Source organism: Phragmites australis, chromosome 24, assembly GCF_958298935.1.
Source record: "Phragmites australis chromosome 24, lpPhrAust1.1, whole genome shotgun sequence".
In the NCBI taxonomy this organism is placed as follows: Eukaryota; Viridiplantae; Streptophyta; class Magnoliopsida; order Poales; family Poaceae; genus Phragmites; species Phragmites australis.
This window is the reverse complement of record NC_084944.1, coordinates 4,635,455-4,656,078: the sequence shown is the minus strand read 5'-3', so window position 1 is coordinate 4,656,078 and position 20,624 is coordinate 4,635,455. Positions and strand designations below refer to the sequence as shown.

General features: G+C 45.3%; 3 protein-coding genes across 4 annotated transcripts; 2 read left to right on the top strand and 1 right to left on the bottom strand.

Moving 5' to 3' along the window:
• Nucleotides 1-1,778: 1,778 nt before the first annotated feature.
• LOC133907360 (probable 2-oxoglutarate-dependent dioxygenase SLC1) lies at nt 1,779-3,421 on the top strand. Its single transcript, XM_062349383.1, has 4 exons — nt 1,779-2,172; nt 2,297-2,547; nt 2,647-2,965; nt 3,052-3,421. Exons 1-4 carry the CDS (start codon nt 1,927-1,929, stop codon nt 3,292-3,294), a joined length of 1,059 nt encoding a protein of 352 aa, XP_062205367.1. The 5' UTR covers nt 1,779-1,926; the 3' UTR covers nt 3,295-3,421.
• A 9,947-nt stretch (nt 3,422-13,368) lies between these two features.
• On the top strand, nt 13,369-14,038 carry LOC133907363 (putative ripening-related protein 5). Its single transcript, XM_062349386.1, has one exon. It carries the CDS (start codon nt 13,385-13,387, stop codon nt 13,958-13,960), a length of 576 nt encoding a protein of 191 aa, XP_062205370.1. The 5' UTR covers nt 13,369-13,384; the 3' UTR covers nt 13,961-14,038.
• LOC133907362 (CDT1-like protein a, chloroplastic) lies at nt 13,940-20,481 on the bottom strand. 2 transcript variants are annotated; one of them, XR_009907955.1, is made up of 8 exons: nt 20,275-20,481; nt 17,300-19,304; nt 17,090-17,209; nt 16,770-16,998; nt 15,080-15,278; nt 14,891-14,981; nt 14,708-14,728; nt 13,940-14,470 (listed from the first exon to the last, which is right to left on the bottom strand). XR_009907955.1 is itself a non-coding variant. In XM_062349385.1 (7 exons), the coding sequence occupies exons 2-6, from the start codon at nt 17,395-17,397 to the stop codon at nt 14,932-14,934; spliced, it is 696 nt and encodes a 231-aa protein (XP_062205369.1). In that variant the 5' UTR covers nt 17,398-19,304; nt 20,275-20,481; the 3' UTR covers nt 13,940-14,728; nt 14,891-14,931. The 2 variants fall into 2 exon arrangements, 1 of the variants encoding a protein (XP_062205369.1); XM_062349385.1 differs by having other exon boundaries at nt 13,940-14,728.
• Between the last annotated feature and the right edge of the window lie 143 nt (nt 20,482-20,624).

The following is a 20,624-nucleotide window of genomic DNA, read 5'->3' as shown; positions in this document are numbered from 1 at the left end:
GCCCCCTAACTAGACTCCAGCAAGGTATTCGTAAACCAAAGACCTACACTGATGGAACTTAGCTACTATTGGTGAACCTTCCAGTCTTAAGAAGCTTTAGGAGATACTAATTAGAAAATGGCTATGGACAAGAGTTTTCTGCTTTACTCAAAAACAAAACATGACGACTTGTTCCACCTCAGAAAGAAAAGAATATTATTGATTGTAAGTGAGTCTACAAAATAAAAAAGAAGGCAGACGGGACTATAGACAGATACAAAGCACATCTAGTTGTGAAGGGTTTCAGACAAATATATGGGATTGATTATGAGGACACGTTTTGTTAAAGCGGCTACTATTCGACTTGTTCTTTCTATTGCAGTCTCACAAGGTTGGAGTCTTCATCAGTTGGATGTGCAAAACGCGTTTCTTCATGGTGTTTTTGAGGAAGAAGTGTACATGAGGCAACCACCAGATATGAAGATAAGCAACGACCAGGTCACCTATGTAAGTTAAACAAAGTCCTTTATGGACTTAAACAAGCTCCAAGAACTTGTTATTCCAGATTAAGTTGCAAGTTGCAAGAGTTGGGCTTTACTCCTTCTAAGGTTGATACTTCATTATTTTTCTATAGTAAGGGTAAACATACAATTTTTGTGTTAGTATATGTTGATGATATAATTGTTGCTAGCTCTTCACAAGATGTAGTTTCAGCTCTATTACGTGATCTGAAAAAGGACTTTGCCTTGAAGGATCTAGGAGATCTTCACTTTTTTCTGGGCATAGAAGTGAAGAAGGCACGTGATGGATTGCTATTGATACAGGAAAGGTATGCTACTGAGATACTCAAACGTGTAGGGATGATTACATGCAAAACAGCTAGTACACCATTGTCTACAACAGAAAAATTGTCAATTGCATAAGGAGATAAATTAGGGTCTGAGGATTCTACACGTTACAGAAGTATAGTAGGTGCTTTACAATACTTGACTTTGACAAGACCTAATATTTCATTCTCAGTTAATAAAATCTGTCAGTTCTTACATGCTCCCACTACTTTACATTGGACTGCAGTCAAGAGAATATTAAGATACTTGAAGGGTACTCTTAATCTTGGATTGAAAATTGGTCAATCCTCGTCTATGCTAGTCAGTGCTTTTTCAGATGCAGATTGGGCTAGATGTTTAGATGATAGAAGATCCACTGGAGGCTTCATAGTTTTTCTTGGATCAAATCTTATTTCCTCAAGTGCAAGAAAACAAGCAACTGTATCAAGGTCCAGTACAGAAGCTGAGTATAAAGCATTAGCAAATGCTACAGCTGAAATAATGTGGGTGCAAACACTTCTTGATGAGCTTGGTATACCTCATCCTTCAGCACATTGTCTGTGGTGTGATAATATCAGAGCGACTAATTTATCGGCTAATTCGGTATTTCATGTAAGAACTAAACATATTGAAGTTGACTATCATTTTGTGAGAGAACAAGTTGCACATAAGTTACTTGATATTCGATTTATACCATCATGTGACCAGGTCACAGATGGATTCACTAAGCCGTTGATAGTTTCGACAATTAGAATCGTTCAAATGCAATCTCAACTTGGAAAAGTCGTGATTGATGAGGGGTGTTGAAATATAGAATGTAATCTCTTGTTTAAAGTATGCTTTGATAGAGATATGTATAGCGTTTAAATATGTAAATTAGAGATAGAGTTGTTCTTGAGATATGCATGTAATCTTAGGTTAGGCAATCGTGATCTTCTGAATTGCCGTGGTCCTCAAGATGTAAGCCACGCTGTGGGGCTCTTCCCGGCCTATACTAATACGTAGCCGCGGCCTCTTCGGAGGTTAACACGCTTAACCATCCTAATCCACTTTTACAGTCAAGACAGAAGAAGCTGAGCAGGAGGAATCACCTCCCGAGGAGGCGGCGTCCTTGGTCGGCATGGACAGCCGGAGCGAGCGTGAGTCGTGCTGCCTGAAAGGCGTGAGGCACCTCTCCGACAGCGGCGTTACCAGGCTTCCAGACCGGTACGTCCTGCCGGCCTCCGACCGCCCCGGCGCCGGCGGCGGACTCTGCAGCAGGGCGAAGCTCCCCGTCGTGAACCTCGCGCGCCTCCGTGACCCCTCCGAGCGCGCCGCCGTGCTGGAGACGCTCGACGCCGCGTGCCGCGACTACGGATTCTTTCAGGCCAGTAGGCAACACAAAGGTTTTGCCCGCAGCGCGCCCCGTGGCCCTGTCTGCGTGCATGCACGTTTGTTACAGGTGAGGTGACGATGCCAGCCTGATTAATTGCATTTCTACATGGATACAGGTAGTGGACCATGGGGTGGAGCGCGAGGTGATCGGCGGGATGCTGGACGTGGCGCGGCGGTTCTTCGAGCTGCCGTTGGCGGAGCGGGAGCGGTACATGTCGTCAGACGTGTGGGCGACGGTGAGGTACGGCACCAGCTTCAACCAGGCCAAGGACACCGTGCTCTGCTGGCGCGACTTCCTCAAGCTCCTCAGCTGCCAGCCGCTCTGCGCCGTCGTCTCCTCATGGCCCGACACCCCCAACGACCTCAGGTAAGTACTCCCTTAATCCACGCGTTAATCATCGATCCATCTTGTCGATCATACGTGTTGCATGCGTGCGCGTGACCGTATGCGTGCATGCATATGCAGGGAAGTGGCGTCCAGGTTCGCCATGGCGAGCCATGGGTTGTTCATGGAGCTCATGGAGGCGGCGCTGGAGGCCCTGGGCATCCCCGGCCGCGGCGTGCTCGGGGAGCTGGTGGTGGGGCACTCGCAGATCATGATGAACTGCTACCCGGCGTGCCCGCAGCCGGAACTCACGCTGGGGCTACCGCCGCACTCGGATTACGGCCTCCTTACGCTGCTGCTGCAGGACCACGAGGGCCTCCAGGTCATGCACGACGGTCGCTGGCTCACCGTCGACCCTGTCCCGGGATCCTTCATCGTCAACGTCGGTGACCACTTCGAGGTACATAACTGACAACGTCAGCTAATTCGTGTAAGACTGTTCGTTAGGGATCGAGGCAAAATGATGTATGTTTTGAATGCACACAGATCTACAGCAACGGACGGTACAAGAGCGTTCTGCACCGGGTGCGGGTGAACTCGACGCGGGCTCGCTTCTCGGTGGCGTCGTTCCACTGCCTGCCGGCGGAGCGGATGATCGGGCCGGCGGCGGAGCTGGTAGATGAGGACAACCCGCGGCAGTACATGGACACCTCCTTGGCCACCTTTTTCGCCTACCTCGCCTCCGGCGAGGGCGATCATTTCCTCCAGTCAAGGAAGCTAGCTGAATGATCCAATCAGCTAATAATACTTTGCTAGTAGCTTATGGCATCGCTTAATCTGGAGTCAGTCTATTTAACTTCGAACGATTCGATTTTTCAGCCTCGGATCTCCAATCAACGTACCCGATTTGTCTGCAGCTTACATGAAAGAACTCATTCCCTTAAGCGTACAAAGGATTCTCCTCGCGGGCGAAATTCTCATTGTGAAGGGATTTTCGTTCTTTTCAGCGTCCCAACGGTTTCCCTTGATGATTTCTTTCATGATGGGATTCCTAAGGCCATTTCCTTCGAGACGGAATTCTCTCTCATTTCCCTTCACGATTTCGCTCGAAGTGAAACTCTTGAAGATAAGAGAAAATAAAGAGAATGAGAACGAGGAAGAGAATCGAGAAGGGAATAAAATAAAGGAAATATGGTTGGAGATGGTCTAACGACCCACCCCATCCCGTCCCTTTCCTGACCCCGCCTCCTGATTCCGCTCTCACCTCAGTCCGCTTCATCACCACCTCTTTGTCGCCGTCCCTAGAGTTGGCGTAGCCCATCTACAACCACCTCTGTCACCTGCGCTCTCGTCGCTGTAGCTTGTGCTCCCTTCGCCACTGCCAACTTGTCTCCTACCGCACTGGCAATGGTTCTTGTGCGCCTCCGCCTTGGCTGCCACTATATCTAGCACTGGCGGTGTCAGCGCCGTTGGACCCCCACCCTCGATCACTGTTTCCCCTAACCAATACTAGCAATTTATCCCCGCCGACGAGCTCCATCAACTGATGACCCTCCACCGCCGCGACGTGCGGTGCCATGGCCGCCTCATTGTCCCACCCACAGCCCGACACCATTGCTAGACTGACCAACCTCCTTGGCTATCCTCAAAGACGGGGGCATGGTGAATCCAAAATTCTAATCCCTAACCTTTACCCTAACTCAAACCAAGATCGTCAGATTTGGAAGGCTCACCAGGGTTGTAGAACTCGCTAGATAAGAAGGCCAGGCAAAATTTTCATGCACATCCTAAGGTACGAAATTCGCATAGTTTGGAGACAAATTTTCCTTTGACAGTTTGCAGCCTTCGCTAGCAGCTTAGACAGATTTTCATCCGACAATTGGCAGGGTTATAATATTTTTCACCGCTCTGCTTAATCTGATTTTTTTTTTGAGTTAATTGAACGGTGAGGGAGAATTAGCTAGCACCTAGCGGGGTAAGGAATCGACACGTCATTATTGAAAAAAGACTGGGAGAAGCATTCGTGCTAGGTCAGCCGCATTAGACAATTTCGATCTCCAGGCGCATCGATGAAGACACATACGCAGAGTTATTCGTTGACGTCAATGAGATACTATGGTAACATTTGATTATCGTTTCCCGGCCGGCCAGTTCTTCCCGGTGTAGTTGTTTTTGTTACGAAGGCGTTGACAAATTTGTGCATCGATGGATGGATGTGACGTTCTGATGTGTGGTAGTATTACGTACATGAACTTCATGAACGTTCAAATTAGGGTCCAAGTGGCAGTATTACGTGGTCCTGACCTGATCCAGTACCCCGACGCACATGGCATAGCTCGGGCTCGCAACAGTCTGATATATGTATTATTACTTGGCGATCAAAGATATTCAATTACGAGAGACGGCAAAAAAAAAAAAACCCGGATTTGTCATGGACTATAAGGATCCTTCTCTTGCAATGAAAATATAAATATTAGACATGGTAGCATTAATTATAAACTTCAAGTACAAACTTAAAGTACAAACATATGTATGCGCTATATGAGCGCCGCCGAATAAATATATCAGGAGTGATGTAGTAGTTTAATTTTAGATAGGATCTGAAAAAAAAGAAGATTATCTACTAATTTTTCTTCTAATTTTGTTATTTATTTTCATTAGTTTTTATACAATAGAGAAGATATCGAACAAGTTGGTTAACTCGGTGGTGCATCCTCTAAATCTTGTGGTGGCATTTGGGGAAGAGATACCAGTGATTGATGAGCTCCATGGGCTAGGGTTTCAAAATTCGTCGATATTCAGTCAATTCGGTCCGCACTGAATTCTGAAATCGGCCGATTTTTAAATTTAAATTAAAAATTAAAAAAAATTATAAAAAATCACAAAAAATCCTAAAAATACTAGAGATAATTCTAAGACCTTTTGTGAAATTTTTAAAAAATAATGTCATTTGTATCATATTTTATCGGGAGAAAGTTTGAAAATAAAAGAGAAAAGTTGAAGCGTGCAGCTCATTTATTAACTCATGTTAAGGAAAAGCTTAACATGTAAAAACATATATTTTGTGTGTGTAGGGTGTACCTTAAGAGGAACTATAAAATTGGTTTCACTTCATTTAGAGTTATATTAATTTCTCCACGATTTTTACAAAGTTTACAAGTATAAAGTGAACCTGTTGAGAAACAACACTGTAATTAATTTTTCATGTCTACTATAATTTTTCCTACATAAAGACTAGTATAAGTAAACTAATAAAAGTGATTTCACTAATTTTAAAGGTGGGATGGGTTAGTTATGAATTAATCTAGTTGCAACATATTTACTCAATCCTGATACAATAACTATTTCATGAGTTAATATATTTTTAAAAGACACAAGATCATATAATAAGATTAACAAAATTGGTCTCATAATTTTTGGATTAGCAAAGACTTAACTATGCATTTAACTAGGCTTAGCAAGTATATTTTCTCACAGAAAATATACAATGTTTTCATGAGCATAAATACTTTTATCATGTATATTATGTTACAAGGAATCCGACAAAATTTGTTTTACTTGATTTGAAGCTCGGATGAATTAGTTATTGATTTTACAAGACTAAGATATTTTTTGTTTTTTCTTAAATTTTACTGAATTTCGATAAAACCGAACGGTTTTCAATAAAACCCAAAGGTTCTTGATGGAATTAGTGGTTTTTTTATCACAAATGAAATGCGGTTGGTTTTTGGTTGAATTCGGTTGGTTACTAAATGGTCGATTCTTCAAAATTTTATCTCCGATTTATAATTTGACCAGTGAATTGGACTGAATTCTTGTCGAATTTCGATCGAATTTTTCGATATTCGTGAATTTCGAAAAATCGTTGGATTCCAGTTTTTGGATCTCAAACAAATTTGTAAACGTTGCCATGGGCATGGGTATCTTTCTCCGGGATGATGACGTGCTAATCCATAGGCGTGTGGACGCACACGAACGCGGGCGGTCGTGAGGCAAGTAGGAAGTGAGGCGAGTAGGAAGATCGACGGAATACGAGATCTGGATCATCTTCACACTAAAGAACTCAATAGACACATAATTTATCTCGTTCATTCATACTTCTCATATGATACCTATTCATATGTTAATTCTCTTACGTACCTTATAATTTTTTCACGTAAACAATCTTGATAGTTTATGTGTCCATCATGGCGTAGTGGAATTTTCCACTATCGCTCGTCTTTCTCGAGTCGAATCTGCCGTGTGTTGCGGGCTTTTGCGGCGCTGCTCGGAGATGTGGGCTTTTATGGGCCAGCGAGTAAGCAGTGCAGCCCTCCCCACTTGCACCCCTAGCAATAGCTTCTTCCTTCGACGGGCAATGCAATCCTCGGCCCATGGGTTGGCGAGTTTCATTGGAGAAGGCCTCGCCGGCCTGGCAGGGCAGTTCGTTCAATGCGACGGCCAGGCCGAGAGCTGCGAGCTCTGTGGCCACTGGTTCTCGTATTGCTTTGCGGCCCAAGATCTCCTTTCCTACGGCTTTGATTCGGATGGATATCGATAGCGGCCCAGCATCATCCAAACAAGTGCGTCTCTTTCGATGAGCCGGCCTCGTTTGTCTGGTTTCTTTGGTGAAGGTCAGCATTGTGGCCAGATTGGAGTTCATGAATTCACAAGGGAAAACGAGACACCAACTCCTGAATTTGTGTCGCAACAAAGCTCAATTTGTGCACTAGACAAGCCATGTTAGTTGAGTACCGCCTCGATTCATCTCTCACAGTTACGGGCTTTTCTCGATCGGTCTCCTGCAGAAGACATGCCTGAACATACTGAACCAATTGTTTGAAGTTACCTATGGCATGGGTAGCATGAAGAAGTAACAGGACCAGCACAACATCTTGTAACTGCATCGATGGCAGAATCGAAGCATCATCCAGAATTCTCCATTTATTCAGTCATGGGAGTCCTGCAAAAAAACATCGAGGGGAGAAGTAACCATGAAAGCAAACCAGTTTATCATCAGTTAACCTTGTACTGGAGCTACATGTGTATATCTTAATATCATATCAGTTCTTACATCACGAGTGTATATCCCAATACGTATCTACGTATCTAAATGGCTATGTGCATCTTGTGATACAGAGGCTATCATAATGTTATTCCATCATTAAAAAATAGCTTCACCACTCGTCTACTCCTATGATCAGGTTACATATATAGCTTAACCATAAGCAGTACATTTTTCTTTGAAGGGGAAAAAATTATTTGAAGGAAACATAAGCATACTTCAATCAAAAGAATGTTGCAAACTGAGAAATTAGTCCGAGAGATAAGCGTACCTCCTCGTAGAGTCTTGATGATCAGGTAAAACATTAGTCTGAGTATTAGCCCTTCAATAGTTACCACCAATTCTATCCATGTTCTAAGGGGAAAGCCTCGAATATCAAAATCTGCGGCTGGCATAGCAGATTTCGATCAGAAATTTCATCATTTTCTAACGCTTAATTCGATAAAAAAGATTGCAAGATTGAGAAGGGGAACTCACGGTTCGGCCCATGCGGGAGCACGGATATCTGGACACGTAGCCAGCAGGTGTAGCCGACCACCACCACCTCGTCGTCGCGGATCCTCTGCAGCCAACCCAGCGCCGACGCCGCTCGCGCAGAGTCCTCGAAGCACCGGGCGCACTGCACCGCCGTGCGGTCGCCCATGCACCCGCCACCGGCCAGCGTCGCCGTCGTGTTCGGGCCGGGGTAGAACCAGCCGTGGAACGCGTCCTCGCGGGCAGACGAGGCATTGGTGTCCGCGTAGGACAGGAAGCACCCGGTGCGCCAGGCGCCGGCGCGCTGGCTGGCACTGCCGCCGCTGACGTCCCTGGCGGCGGTGGACAGGCACGCGAGGCAGGCACCGGCCGCGGCCGGGAAGGAGCGGTTCGCACCGAAGTAGAGGCCGCGCGCAAAGGCGCAGTCGGGGCCAACTGCACGGTGGCGGAGCCCTGTGGTGCGGCCGCGGCGGCGGAGGGGAGGGTGGCGAGGGCCCAAGCCAAGTTGGCGCAAAATGTGGTGTCGTTGTTCTTGGACGGCGTTGGCGCTAGGGTGCAGTCGAGCAGAGGAGGGTGGTGTCCGCTGCTCCTGGTGTACTCCGCGACGGTGACGGTGGGCTTGACCGTCACGGCCATAATGGCGACCACGACGAGTAGCATGGCGAGTCGAGGGTGTAACATGACGAGGCGCTGAGCTGGCCGGTGGTGAGGAGGTGATCAGCTCACCGGAGTGGAGAAAGGAAAAGGAGAAGAGTGAGGAGGCCAGAGCCGGGGTGTTTCCTTCGCACTCCATAGACACCTGACGACTTGTTTCTCGATTTGGCCAATTGCTATCCTACGCGCTGCTCCTGTCTTAGTTCACGTTTCGGTGCAGGTGTTGACGAACGAACGTGGCTGGGGACCGCGTGAGACCCACCTGAGCAAGCGCCGAGTGCAACTTAGCTTGCACGGGGTGAGATGGGAAGGAAATTCTACGAGACTCGATCTCAAAAAAGATCTATTTTTGTATATGTTATGTGTCTCTCTTTTCTCTCTCAATTGCACGTAACAGTCGTTAGATCAGAAAATGACAGTATAGATCAGGATCTTATATAGATCTTTCGATGAAGAGTTTTATAGAATTTTCTTCCGGCAAAATGGTGGCGTCCGCACGGCCAGGAAAATGCAACTCCGCTCCGGTATGCACGCACCCCATTCTGAAAATTTCCCTCTACGTGTGAGACCCACCTGAACAAGTGCCGAGTGCGACCCCGTCCCCCCTCCTCGCTATTACCGGCGACTGACGAGTGTGCATGCACTACGTTTGTCTAGATAGGAATCGTGCATTACGTTTTCAGTCACAAACACTGAATGTAAACTCTTGTTGGAGATAAAAGGAAAAACTATTCCGGGTAGGATGTATGTAGACTTATGCGCTCCTAATCTCTTCTCAATCGCTAGAAGGAAAAACCGAGATGTAGCCTATGAGCTCCAGAATGGCAACTGGATTTGTTCAGTCAACATCTCAACTTCAATCCAGTTGCTTGAATATGTTGATCTCTGGACGAAAATTCAAGGAGTTGTTTTGCAGCCCGAAATACCAGACAAAATCACGTGGAGGTGGACGGCAGACGACACATATATTGCTAAATCTGCATATTTGATCTGCAGATTTAGAGCAAATCAAATTTGGAAAGCAAAAACTGACGAAAGTTTTTTGCCTGGCTGTTTATGCAACATAAGCTCAACACTGCAGACAATATAGCAAGAAAGAATTGGCTGCACACCAGACTCATGCTCTCTTTGTGACCAAGCACAGGAATTTGTGATCCATCTCGGCCTTCAGTGTGTTTTTTGGAGAGAAGTTTGGGAGCATGTAGCACAATGGTCGCATAGATTAGAATTCAGAACTATGCTTTAGTGAGACCACGATGTAGTCGTTGGTTGGTGGGAGGAGACAATGGCATCCATAGCAATGGCTGATCGGAAGATGGCCATTTCCATTTTTATCTACACATGCTGAAATATTTAGAAGGAGATAAACCATAGAATCTTCTAAAATAAAAGCATGCAACTGACTGAGATTTCCTATCTAGTAAAAGATGAAGCTGAGGCCAAGCAGGTTGTGGAGATGGTGCCAAGCTTGCTAGTTTTATGTCGCATTTTTGCTGTTTTATCGTGGGTATGTTATACCTAATATGAATTGCCTAACGCATGAACATCTAAGATCAAATAGATTAGGGCTTAAATTACCGTCATTGGAAGAGGAGGCCATCGGGTCTTCACGCAGTCGATGTTCATGTGGTCGGCGTGTGGTCGATCGCCGGCTTGACGATGAGGTTGATGTAGTGGACCATGGGAGAAAGCTGGCATTGTCGTCGTCCTGCAAAGGGCGTCGGCTTTCCCGTGGGTACTAGTGAGAGATCAATCGAGATCGAGTTTGTTGGGGGTGAAAGAGAGACTCGGAGATCGTTGGACCATACTAGACGCCAGCTCACCCCTTCCTTTTTATAGCACTGGGCCACAAGGGATCTTAACCAATTGTCGGTTAGACGCCCCCGATCAGGGTGCATCATGAAGTTCAACTCCCCTTAGCTTCGGTCTCTCGGTTAGCTCAAGATCAACACAAATATTCTCCCCCTTGATCGTAAGACTAACCTTATAAGCCCATTCTTAATACAACAGTACACCAAGGCAATGTGTTACAATGGCTAATGAAATGCCTCTGAAATCCCAGTACCTATAGTGTACTATTCTATCTTGATATGGAAAACTTTATACTTAATGGGAGTTGGTTTGTATAATGGTCCTCTAATTCCATAATCAAAGGCTTTCCAATAAACCCATACCGGCAACATGATCTCTAAAAACATTGGGTGGTAAGCCTTTAGTTAGCAGATACACAAGCATTGACTTAGTGTTTATATGCTCAACCTTAATTATTTGATCCTGAATTTTATCTTTCACAACGTGATACTTAATGTCAATGTGTTTGACAGTGCCACTTGACTTGTTGTTACTCGCATAGAAAGCTGCTGGTTCATTATCGCAGTATAACTTAAGTGGTTTAGCAATGCTGTCTACCACTCTAAGTCTGGGAGTAAAGTTCTTAAGCCATACAGCTTGCCCTGTAGCCTCATAACATGTCACAAACTCAGCCTGTCGATGATGCAGTAAGTGTCTGTTTGGAGCTTTTCTATGAGATAGCTCCTCCAGTGAGGGTGAATATATATCCTAACATGGATTCCTTAGTATCTATATACCCCGCGAAGTCTGCATTTGAATAACCCACAACTTCAAGATTATCAGATTTTCTATATATGAGCATGAAGTGCTTAGTGCCTTGCATATAACGCAAAGCTTTCTTAACTCCTTTCCAGTGGTCCGGTCCTGGATTAGACTAATATCTGCTATCACTAAATTACCACCCATTCTTGGTAGAAAATAATCCCTGACAACAACCTCCAATGATTGGCATCCCATACGTGTGTGTCCTCCCTTTTCTCCACTTTCTGCAACAAAGCCTAGTGCCTCCATATGGTTGGTGAGTCTTTGATGGCTTCTTGTCAGGCAATGTTTGAGTCGCCTTTGACTCTTTTGGTTTCCGTGCATCTAGGGCCATGCGGTAATGCTTCTTGGGGACGAGGCATTGAGTTGGAGTGGTCATCTTTCGCTATACATGTCCGTGTGCTATACTTCTCATCATCAAGTCGTGAGGATATTGTCCACCCTTGCTCATAAGTCGTTTCCTGGATACCCTATGGTGTGTGTTTGCTGTGGTTCCTTCCAGGGTATAGCTTGTGGTCACATTACCATTGATCCTTCCTCTCTATCGAGCTTCGTGCTATGGTGTTCCTCTGCATCGTCGAGTTCCATGTTGTAGCTTCAGTTTGTTGTGTGCTGGCCCTGGGGCAGGGCAGCCGGGGCGACCACCCTAGGCCCCATCCAATGTAAATAATTGTATGGTTGTTTACAGGGCAGTAGCCAGCCTATTATCTCAATTGTTTATCATCCGAAGCCTAAGAACACAGCTAGAACGGTAACTAGCCAGGCAACTAGGAAAATAAGGGAAGGCCCAAAACAACTCCTCTATTTTTGTCCGTTCCTTCCTTAGCATTTGTCCATTTCTTCTACCAAAGCATTCATCCATAATCATGGTAATTAGACCAAGGCAGGAAGCAAGTCATGGTAATCACACATTCGTCCGTTCCTCCATCTCGCACCCCTTGACCGCTCCTCTCTCCCTGGAAAAGAATGCCGTCGACTGCCACCTGCTGGTGATCACCCCTTACACTATTAATGGAGGAGGTGGGTTTAGTTAGATCCAAACTTCTTTTAACTTTGATTTCTTTTTGTTCTAATGTTTAAATATTTCAATTAGAACTGACTGGTTAAGAGAGGTTCAGAAGTAGGGATTGTAATTTTGGTGTCTACAAACACAGATGATTTTGTTTCTCAGTGTACCAACTCTTTACTATAGTGTGGTAACATATGATCAAGAAAGCATTTCTCTGAAAAAGGAGAAAAGGAAAAAAAAAATGAATCGGTTAGATAGATGGCATGGTCTAAAAAAGGTGATATGTTGACAAAGTGATTTTTTCATAAACTTTTCGGATCTAGGTAATAGTTCTTTTGGCAATTATGAATGAATAGAATAGAAGGATCTTAGTGAGAATTCTGCCCTACTTCTCTTAAAGTGTTTTATCCTAGTAGCATTTTATAGTTTTCTAGTATGTACTAATATTATTTGAGCTATTATAACTGCTTAGTAGTTTGTGTTCTTGTAATACGCTAAAGATTAGCTTTACAATTGTAATAAAAATATTATTATTGTTACATAGGGTCTCCACTTTTGTCTCGCACCGGGCCACCAAAAGGTCAGAACTGGCCTTGGTTGCGTGGAAGGCTTGTCTTGTGCTTTGGTACATAGTGTGTGTGAGAGGTTCAAATGAGAAAGGGAAGGTAATGCATTTGAGCCTAGGAAACTATAATTTGTTGCTTTTTCTTTCATAAAAATAGTCAAATTTTATTTAAATTTTCGTTCAAAAAATTGGCCCATTTTCTCCCCTTTTTTTTTCGTCGCCCCCTGCACCCCTCGGTAACTCTTTTTACTGAGAAGGTGAAGTGCCGTGCGCCTGTGACGCTCACATTCGTCAAACCATTTGACACGGTACGGCAGTTCATGAAGATAGCTCCCATCTGAACATAACAACGATTTGCCGTGGAGACACAGACCAAAAACTCTGTTCATAACAACACTAGAACCAGTGATCCCGGGGAGATGACTATAAAAGCTCACCCTTGCCGCGCTCTAACCACACGCAATCAAGGCAAACAAGTTACTAGTAGCGAACAAGAGAGTTCAAGCAAGGCTACGCAAATATGGCCACTGCCAGAGCTCTAGCCACCATGGCGATCTTCCTCCTGGTCGCGCTCTCCACCTCCCACATCGCGTCGTCCCGCCGCCCCGGCGCCGGGCTCGGCGTGTGCCGCGCCAGTGGGTACCTCCCGGGCAGGTCCGGCAACTGCGAGAAGAGCAACGACCCGGACTGCTGCGAGGACGGCAAGATGTACCCGCAGTATCGCTGCTCGCCGCCGGTGACCGCGAGCACCAAGGCCGTGCTGACGCTCAACAGCTTCGAGAAGGGCAAGGACGGCGGCGGCCCGTCGGAGTGCGACAACGCGTACCACAGCGACGAGGAGAAGGTCGTCGCGCTCTCCACGGGGTGGTTCGAGAACATGGCCCGGTGCAGCCACCGCATCAAGATCACCGCGAACGGCAACTCTGTGTACGCCAAGGTGGTGGACGAGTGCGACTCCGTGCACGGCTGCGACGACGAGCACAACTTCGAGCCGCCCTGCGACAACAACATCGTCGACGCGTCGCCGGCGGTCTGGGACGCCCTGGGGCTCGACCAGAACGTCGGCATGGTGGACATCACCTGGTCTGATGAGTGAGAGGCAGTTGATGGTTGTGTCTGCTCTATTTGTTGTTGGAATGTTGGTACATGCTGTGTATGAGATTAGAGGATGGGCTCATTGCCCTGTACTTGTGTACTGTATGCCATGTCATTGCTGTATATATGGAATAAATAGTGCAGTGTATAGTTTGGGCTAGTGAAAAAGTTACTGTGTGTTCTCTAAACTCATATAAAGCGAGCAGTGCGCTTCACACCAGTATTACAGAGCATAATCACTGAATGGTGTGAATAAGCTTGTGCGTGATCAGGAATAAGAACCTTGACAGAGCAGTAAACATAATTTCTTATGCAAGCGTGCAAAAAAAAAAACCCTTCCGTTTGCATTTTCATGAGCAACTCAAGTAATGTTCACAGAGCAAATCTTATGTTGAGTTCTTGGGCTAACTACCGCATAAAGTCAGAAGGCTCACAGAACCTACCTGGGAGGCATGAAACAGTCCGACCAGCCGGCCAAATTACACTCAGGTGTGAAACTCACTGTGAATTCAAGCTTCGTAACAACTTCAGCATTCAATCATTTGTTGAGCAGTCAACTAAGACTCTAAGAGACTAGTTCAACCAAGAGTCAGCAAGAGTGCACGAGGATTCCATGACGGTAAATTAGCTAAGTAACCGCTCAAGTCCTCAAACATTAGTAGTACATACATATTAGGTGGAGTTTTCAGCTTTAATCAGATCGAAGATCTCTCAAATGGCTTCGACAAGCCTTGCCCGAACAGAATTCTGATCCGGTATTTGTTCAATGCTGCCAATTAAAAGAAAATATATGTTAGTATTCCGTTGAGAATCTAAGAAAAAAAAGGAGGATGTTTGCTTAGTAATACTGAATGATACAACACAAGGACGTGTGTGAACAAAATGATGAAATTTCTCTAAAAGACGCTTGATAGCTAGCTCATGAACTTACCTGTAAAGTATTTCTTCACCATTTATCACCTTCTTAGAAATCTAATCGGGAGCCAGATCCTCCACAATATGCAGCTGCTCTTCTATTTCCCCTATCAAGTGATAAGGAAAAAAAAGTAACACACAATCAGCACAGCTTGGGAACTATCAAGTACAGAGAGTTTGGAATCGTTACATTGACCATCATTACCGATCTCTTCTATCTCCAAGTTGTTGGCAAGAATATTGTGGAAAAGTTCCTGTTTTGTCATTAACGAATTCTTGGTAGAGCGAGAAATATCACAGACTATGTCAAATGTGACGCGTAAAGAACCTAGCTTTTCCTGGGTGTCCAACGGGTCTACTTGATTGATTTTCTCTTTACCAATAATGCACATAGGATCATTTTCCTGCAACGAACAAGTTCATTTGGTCAAAAGGTAAGCAGTGGACAAGTGAATATGCTTAGAATTTCTTCAAATCTTCCATTCTGTTACAACAAACAAAGAACTGAAAGCAGAACCCCTATTAGTCATACACCATGGCATACACAGAAAATTAAGAGGAACATCAATTGCTTATACCAAAAAAGAAGAAGCAAGCATCCTATCCAACAGAACATCACTTTGCCTTGGAATACCAAGGTAATAGTTAGGCTACTGCTGGTTATTGGTAGCCCGATGGCTTGCTTATTTCTGTAGCAACAACTACTTACTGCCAACATTCTAGGATTATTGGACAGTCGTGTATGCCCGTCCCAGATTATCATGCTAGATGAAGGCAGTTAAGAGGTCTATAATGTGCAATCCACATAAATGCTATTTATCAATCGTATGACAAACTAAAATTACAGAAATAGTTGTCTACAGTTATTCCATTCCACAGTAGAGTTCTTGCATAAATCAGAAATTCAGAATCCAAGCAAAAGCATTTGTTATCTAGTTTATGCCATTGACTATGGCACTTGCGAACTTCCAGACTGATCCATACAAAGATATATAACCTTCTATGTGATGGTCCTGATGGAATAAGAACAAGAAATTGCATACCTCCAGCAAGTTGGTACGAGTAGATGGGCTTCAGAGAACAGGCCTTTTTTAGCTGTAACCTCATGTTCCATTCCATCATGATAAGATGGGCTTCCTTCAAATTTTAACGATGAATACATCAGTGATCTGCGGGCTGAACTTCATGTGGTCTCGGGTTTCTCAAGTGGAGAGGGCAATGGCCTTTTTGGTGTCTGCATTGCTGGCGTTCGAGCCATCAATGGTGACTCTGATGTCCCTTGTTTTGGCGTACTCTCTTGGCAGCAAGAGATCAAACGGCGGTCAGGAGTAGCAGAAATTTCAGACTTTAGTGGAACTGGCACATGTTTGTCTTGCTTTTTAGGGCTTCTATTTGGCCTTTCTGTGTCATGAGCACACAGAGAGCTCAGCTCCGCCGGATCAGATAGCAACTTTGTCTTCGCAGTTGCATCAGCAACAATTTTCTGGGACATGAGTTTTTGAAAAGATTGTGGGAAGTGGGAAGCATTTGCAAACCCATTTTCAGTGGAACTCTGCAGAGGTGGCTCAGAAGAATGTCCATCAGGTGATGCCTCGAGATATAACTTCTCCCTTGAATTGAAGGGTTCTGGTAGCATGGCCTTAGGAATGTCTATACCCTGCACATATAGCAATTGCAACAAGAATGCTGAGAGAATTGTCATAGTTTGAACACTACCATAATAATAAGTACATATACGCCCCTCTGCAAAAGTACATATAGGTTCATTTGAGATGAGAAGATGTAACTTCAGTGGAGGTGATCCAAGGAAATTATATGAAATTTCACAGAGCGAAAACCATGCTATATCAATTAACAACTACCTGAGCAAGACCGAGTTGAATTAAGTTTTGTACCTTATGATGAGCATCCAAAAAATTCAAAAGCTTTGAGTAAAAAGCCTCGCAGATTGCCATGGATGGAGACTGATCAGGTCTTCCGCATTCCACAACGTTCATTACAAGTGTAATTTCCATATCAGCATACATGCAAAGGCTTTTCTCATCATGTAACAGTATCCTATTTATCTGGATTGCTTCTGGAAACAAATACTTCATCTGGGCCAAAGGACTGTGTGAGAACTTCCTGTAATGCAGAAAAATCATCATCTGAGTGCAATAGCAAACGAATAAGAAATAATGATTTTTCAGACAGACACTTTCGTTGTCATTACTACCTCTTTGTGAGTACTTCCACCTGGGTGGCAATATTCTTAAATGTAGTCATCTTCTTCCGCAGGCGTAGCAACCTTATAGAACTCTCCATTTTATTGAAAAGATTTAGCAAATTCTTGTGTCTGTTATTGAAGAAAGCCAAGGTGAATAATCATGACTAGGCAGCACGCAGATGCATGAGACATCGAGATGAAAATAAAAAAATGGCTCACCTTTCAAGAAGTTTAATGCTTCCTCTTCCTGATATTAAAGATTGGCTATCACCAGGCGAGACAGTCATTATAGTCTTCATCATCTGTGTCATCCTCATCTTCCTGATCTGCGAATCTATCCTTGTACCTCTATGCAAGCAAATTCCTTGCCAGTTAACTGACAACAACCCCTTTCCTTCTAGATTCAGGTTTCTCTGGAGTGGGCGATTCAATGTTGCTTCCAGAATCTTCCGTGTCAACTTTTATCTTCTGGATAGTTGCAGGGCTATTTGAATCATTATCCTTAGACATTTGAGAGAGTCCTTTGTCAAGGGCAAGCTGACTAGTATTCCCCTCACTCATTTTCAGCTCCAAACACTACAATAATGGGGATGATCAGGTATTGGATTTTTTTTTCTAGAACACGCAGGAGAGCTGCACATCTTTGTATTAAAGGAAAAATTAGAAGTTTACACAACGACCTTGCCGGGTCACAGACTTACAAAAAGAGGTAACTAGGCAAGAAAATTACGAGAGGCGTAACAACAAGGAGCTAAACCGGTGACTCAAGTTAGACTAAAGAACCGAAAGCAAGCAACCATTCTCTGAGCACTGCTAGATTTGTCGCCCCTGCACTGCACCATCGCTCGATGTCATCCCAGATGTGAGCCACCATGAGGGCCGAAGAGATGCGATGGTTGTTGAAGACCACATCATTTCTTGCTAGCCAGATTCTCCAACAAATAAGTAGAATTATGGAGTCGAGGCCCTTCCGGAACGCTTTGTCGACGCCCTTTCGTAGCTCCGACCACCAGTCCAGGAGTGTAGTGTCTGCAAGCGGCGTATGGATCCCCAGGACGCGCCACCAGAGCTCCCTTGCGGAGACGCAGTGCAGGAGGAGATTATCGGTTGATTCCTGGAGCTGAGCACACATGTGCAAGAATCATCATCCTAAAGTCCGTGGCGCTTGCTGCGTGCCGCTGTCCAAAGCCTGCCATGGATCTTAGCACCCCCAAATTTGATTGAACCTTGGAACATTAGTTGGTAAGCCGAGCTAGCAGAATACTGTCCGAAGGCAGATCATTTCCAAACCATCCGATCCTCCTCGTCGATTAAACTTAAGGTCTCCAGCTGGTTCCATAATTCCAAATATTGGCTTAAGGCGCGCATGGAGAGGGGGCTGGTGATATCCCTCACCCAAGTTCGTTGTTGTAAGGCATCGTGTACTGTTCTGCTTCTGGTAACCGCAGGGGGGATACACATGAACAGGTCGGGAGCCATAGATCGAATGGAGCCGCCATGGAGCCAGGCATCAGTCCAAAAGAGCGTAAGCATGCAGTTCCCGACCTCGAACCTAGTGGACGCTTCAAAGAGAGCCTGGACTTGCTTCTCATGATGCAACGTCAGTGAAGCCCACGGCTTAGATCGGCTGCACCGCTGCCACCAGAGCCAGCGCAGTCGCAATGCATAGCCAGCAAGCCTAAGGTCCTAAATGCCGAGCCCTCCATATTCTAGAGGACGACAAACTCTGGGCCAAGCCAGGAAGCTGCGTCCACCGGAAGTTGATCTTTCACCGCTCCAAAGAAAACATTTCCTTATCTTGTCGATCTGCTTAATCACCCAAGGTGGGACATCGATAGAAATTAGAGTGTCAATTGGTGTCGATGATAAAACAGACCTCACGAGGGTGGCACAGCCTGGTCTGGAGATAAGCTTCGCTTGCCAGGCAAGGAGTTTGGAAGCAATTCTATCCACCACCGACTGAAGGTGGTTCTTACGGAGTCTACCGGTCGAAAGTGGAGCACCCAAGTACTGGATCGGGAAGGAGGACAGACTGCAAGGGAGATAGTCCCGGATGGTAGAGATTTCCTCCTCACTGCAACTGATAGGAACATCAACGGATTTGTTCAGGTTTGTTGATAGCCCGGAGGCGATCCCAAAGAACTGAACAATGGCTAAGTGAGATTGTATGTCCATGGCAGTAGGTGATAGAAATAGAACCACGTCGTCTGCGTAGAGCGAACACCTATGTTGGCAGTAGGTATTGGACATTGACATCTCACTTACAGTAGTATGCTCCAAACAAAATCAAACACAAACGCAAAGTGCATAGAAGTAGTACATGGGTAAACTGTAGACAGTAGTACGATACAAAGTTATCCAAGAGCAGCAAACTAGCAATACAACGAGCTATACGGCCATACCTCTATCCCCCAGTAACAGCAAAAATGTAAGAGTTTTACAACCATCTAATCCTGATCACTCCAATAGAAACCACTTTTTTTTTCGAAAAGAGGGCAGGAGTGCTGCCATTCGATTAAGAAGAAAAAAGTAAGTACAAGCATATGCTGTCAGTAAGGTTCACCTCAACAAGCTTTAAAGGTTATACAGATGCAAACAAAAGGCACCTGAAAACAACTAAGAAACAGAAACACAAAAGGTTGGGTGGCCTTCTGAAGCAAGCTATTGAAACGCCATTGTAGCACGATTTGAGTTGACAAAATCTCTACTTGTGGAAATATATGTTAATTAGCACAAATCTGTGCTAGCCAAAACCAGGGTTTCACATCCACCAGAACTCAGTGACAAGAGTACTGCAAAATATGAACTATGTTAAATTCTAAATACTACACCATGAGCCTCGCCACAAAAACTCATAATAGAGATATCTACTACGAAGTGCGCTAAAAAAAATGGAATTCTAGCTGCTAATCCCGCAAAACTAAATCCAAAAATCGGGTGGAAGCAATTTAGCATAGTAACCAGAATTGTGAGTGAAAACTGCTCGCAAATTCCACCAAACCCTAAACGTTGGCCCTAAAACACGGCGCAACACAACAACCGACCAGACAGATCACTGCACCACTCGAACCAACGCCAGGCGCCCAGGCCTATTTGTTTCCACCCAACAGCGCACCCGAGCGGGAGACGAAACGAAAGCGTCGCGGAATTCGCAAGGCGCAAACAAACAGAAGGGCCGGATTTCGGGGGCTCACCTACGGCCAGAGCTCGCAGCGCGGTCGGCGCCTCAGATCTGGAGGAGGCAGACGCCTCGGATGCAGGATCCCGCCGCGGGTGCAGCCGGCGGCGGGAACATGCCGTTGGAGAGGGGAGGGAAGGGAAACGAGAAAGCGGAAGCCACGGCATGGTGCGCTTCAAAATGGCAGGGCAGAGCAAAGCGAACGCAACGCCCGAGCCGAGCCCAACGGCTATTTTTCTGACCCTTTTATACGCCAGCGTCAAAGAATCTCATGGGCCGTTCGGTGTTTCAGCCCATCCGAACTGCTGCAACTAGGCCGGCCCTTTTATACGCCTATTTTTTTTCTCATTGTACAGCTCATATTTT

What these genes read in the sequence shown, in the direction of transcription:
- LOC133907362 (XM_062349385.1), bottom strand. Translation starts at nt 17,397, where the DNA reads ATGAGGATGACACAGATGATGAAGACTATAATGACTGTCTCGCCTGGT. An exon ending in AGCATTAAACTTCTTGAAAG is followed by an intron (nt 17,210 to 17,299) that starts GTGAGCCATTTT and finishes CTTCAATAACAG; the next exon opens with ACACAAGAATTTGCTAAATC. An exon ending in GTGGAAGTACTCACAAAGAG is followed by an intron (nt 16,999 to 17,089) that starts GTAGTAATGACA and finishes TCTGCATTACAG; the next exon opens with GAAGTTCTCACACAGTCCTT.
- LOC133907363 (XM_062349386.1), top strand. Translation starts at nt 13,385, where the DNA reads ATGGCCACTGCCAGAGCTCTAGCCACCATGGCGATCTTCCTCCTGGTC.
- LOC133907360 (XM_062349383.1), top strand. Translation starts at nt 1,927, where the DNA reads ATGGACAGCCGGAGCGAGCGTGAGTCGTGCTGCCTGAAAGGCGTGAGG. An exon ending in GCGACTACGGATTCTTTCAG is followed by an intron (nt 2,173 to 2,296) that starts GCCAGTAGGCAA and finishes ACATGGATACAG; the next exon opens with GTAGTGGACCATGGGGTGGA. An exon ending in GACACCCCCAACGACCTCAG is followed by an intron (nt 2,548 to 2,646) that starts GTAAGTACTCCC and finishes ATGCATATGCAG; the next exon opens with GGAAGTGGCGTCCAGGTTCG.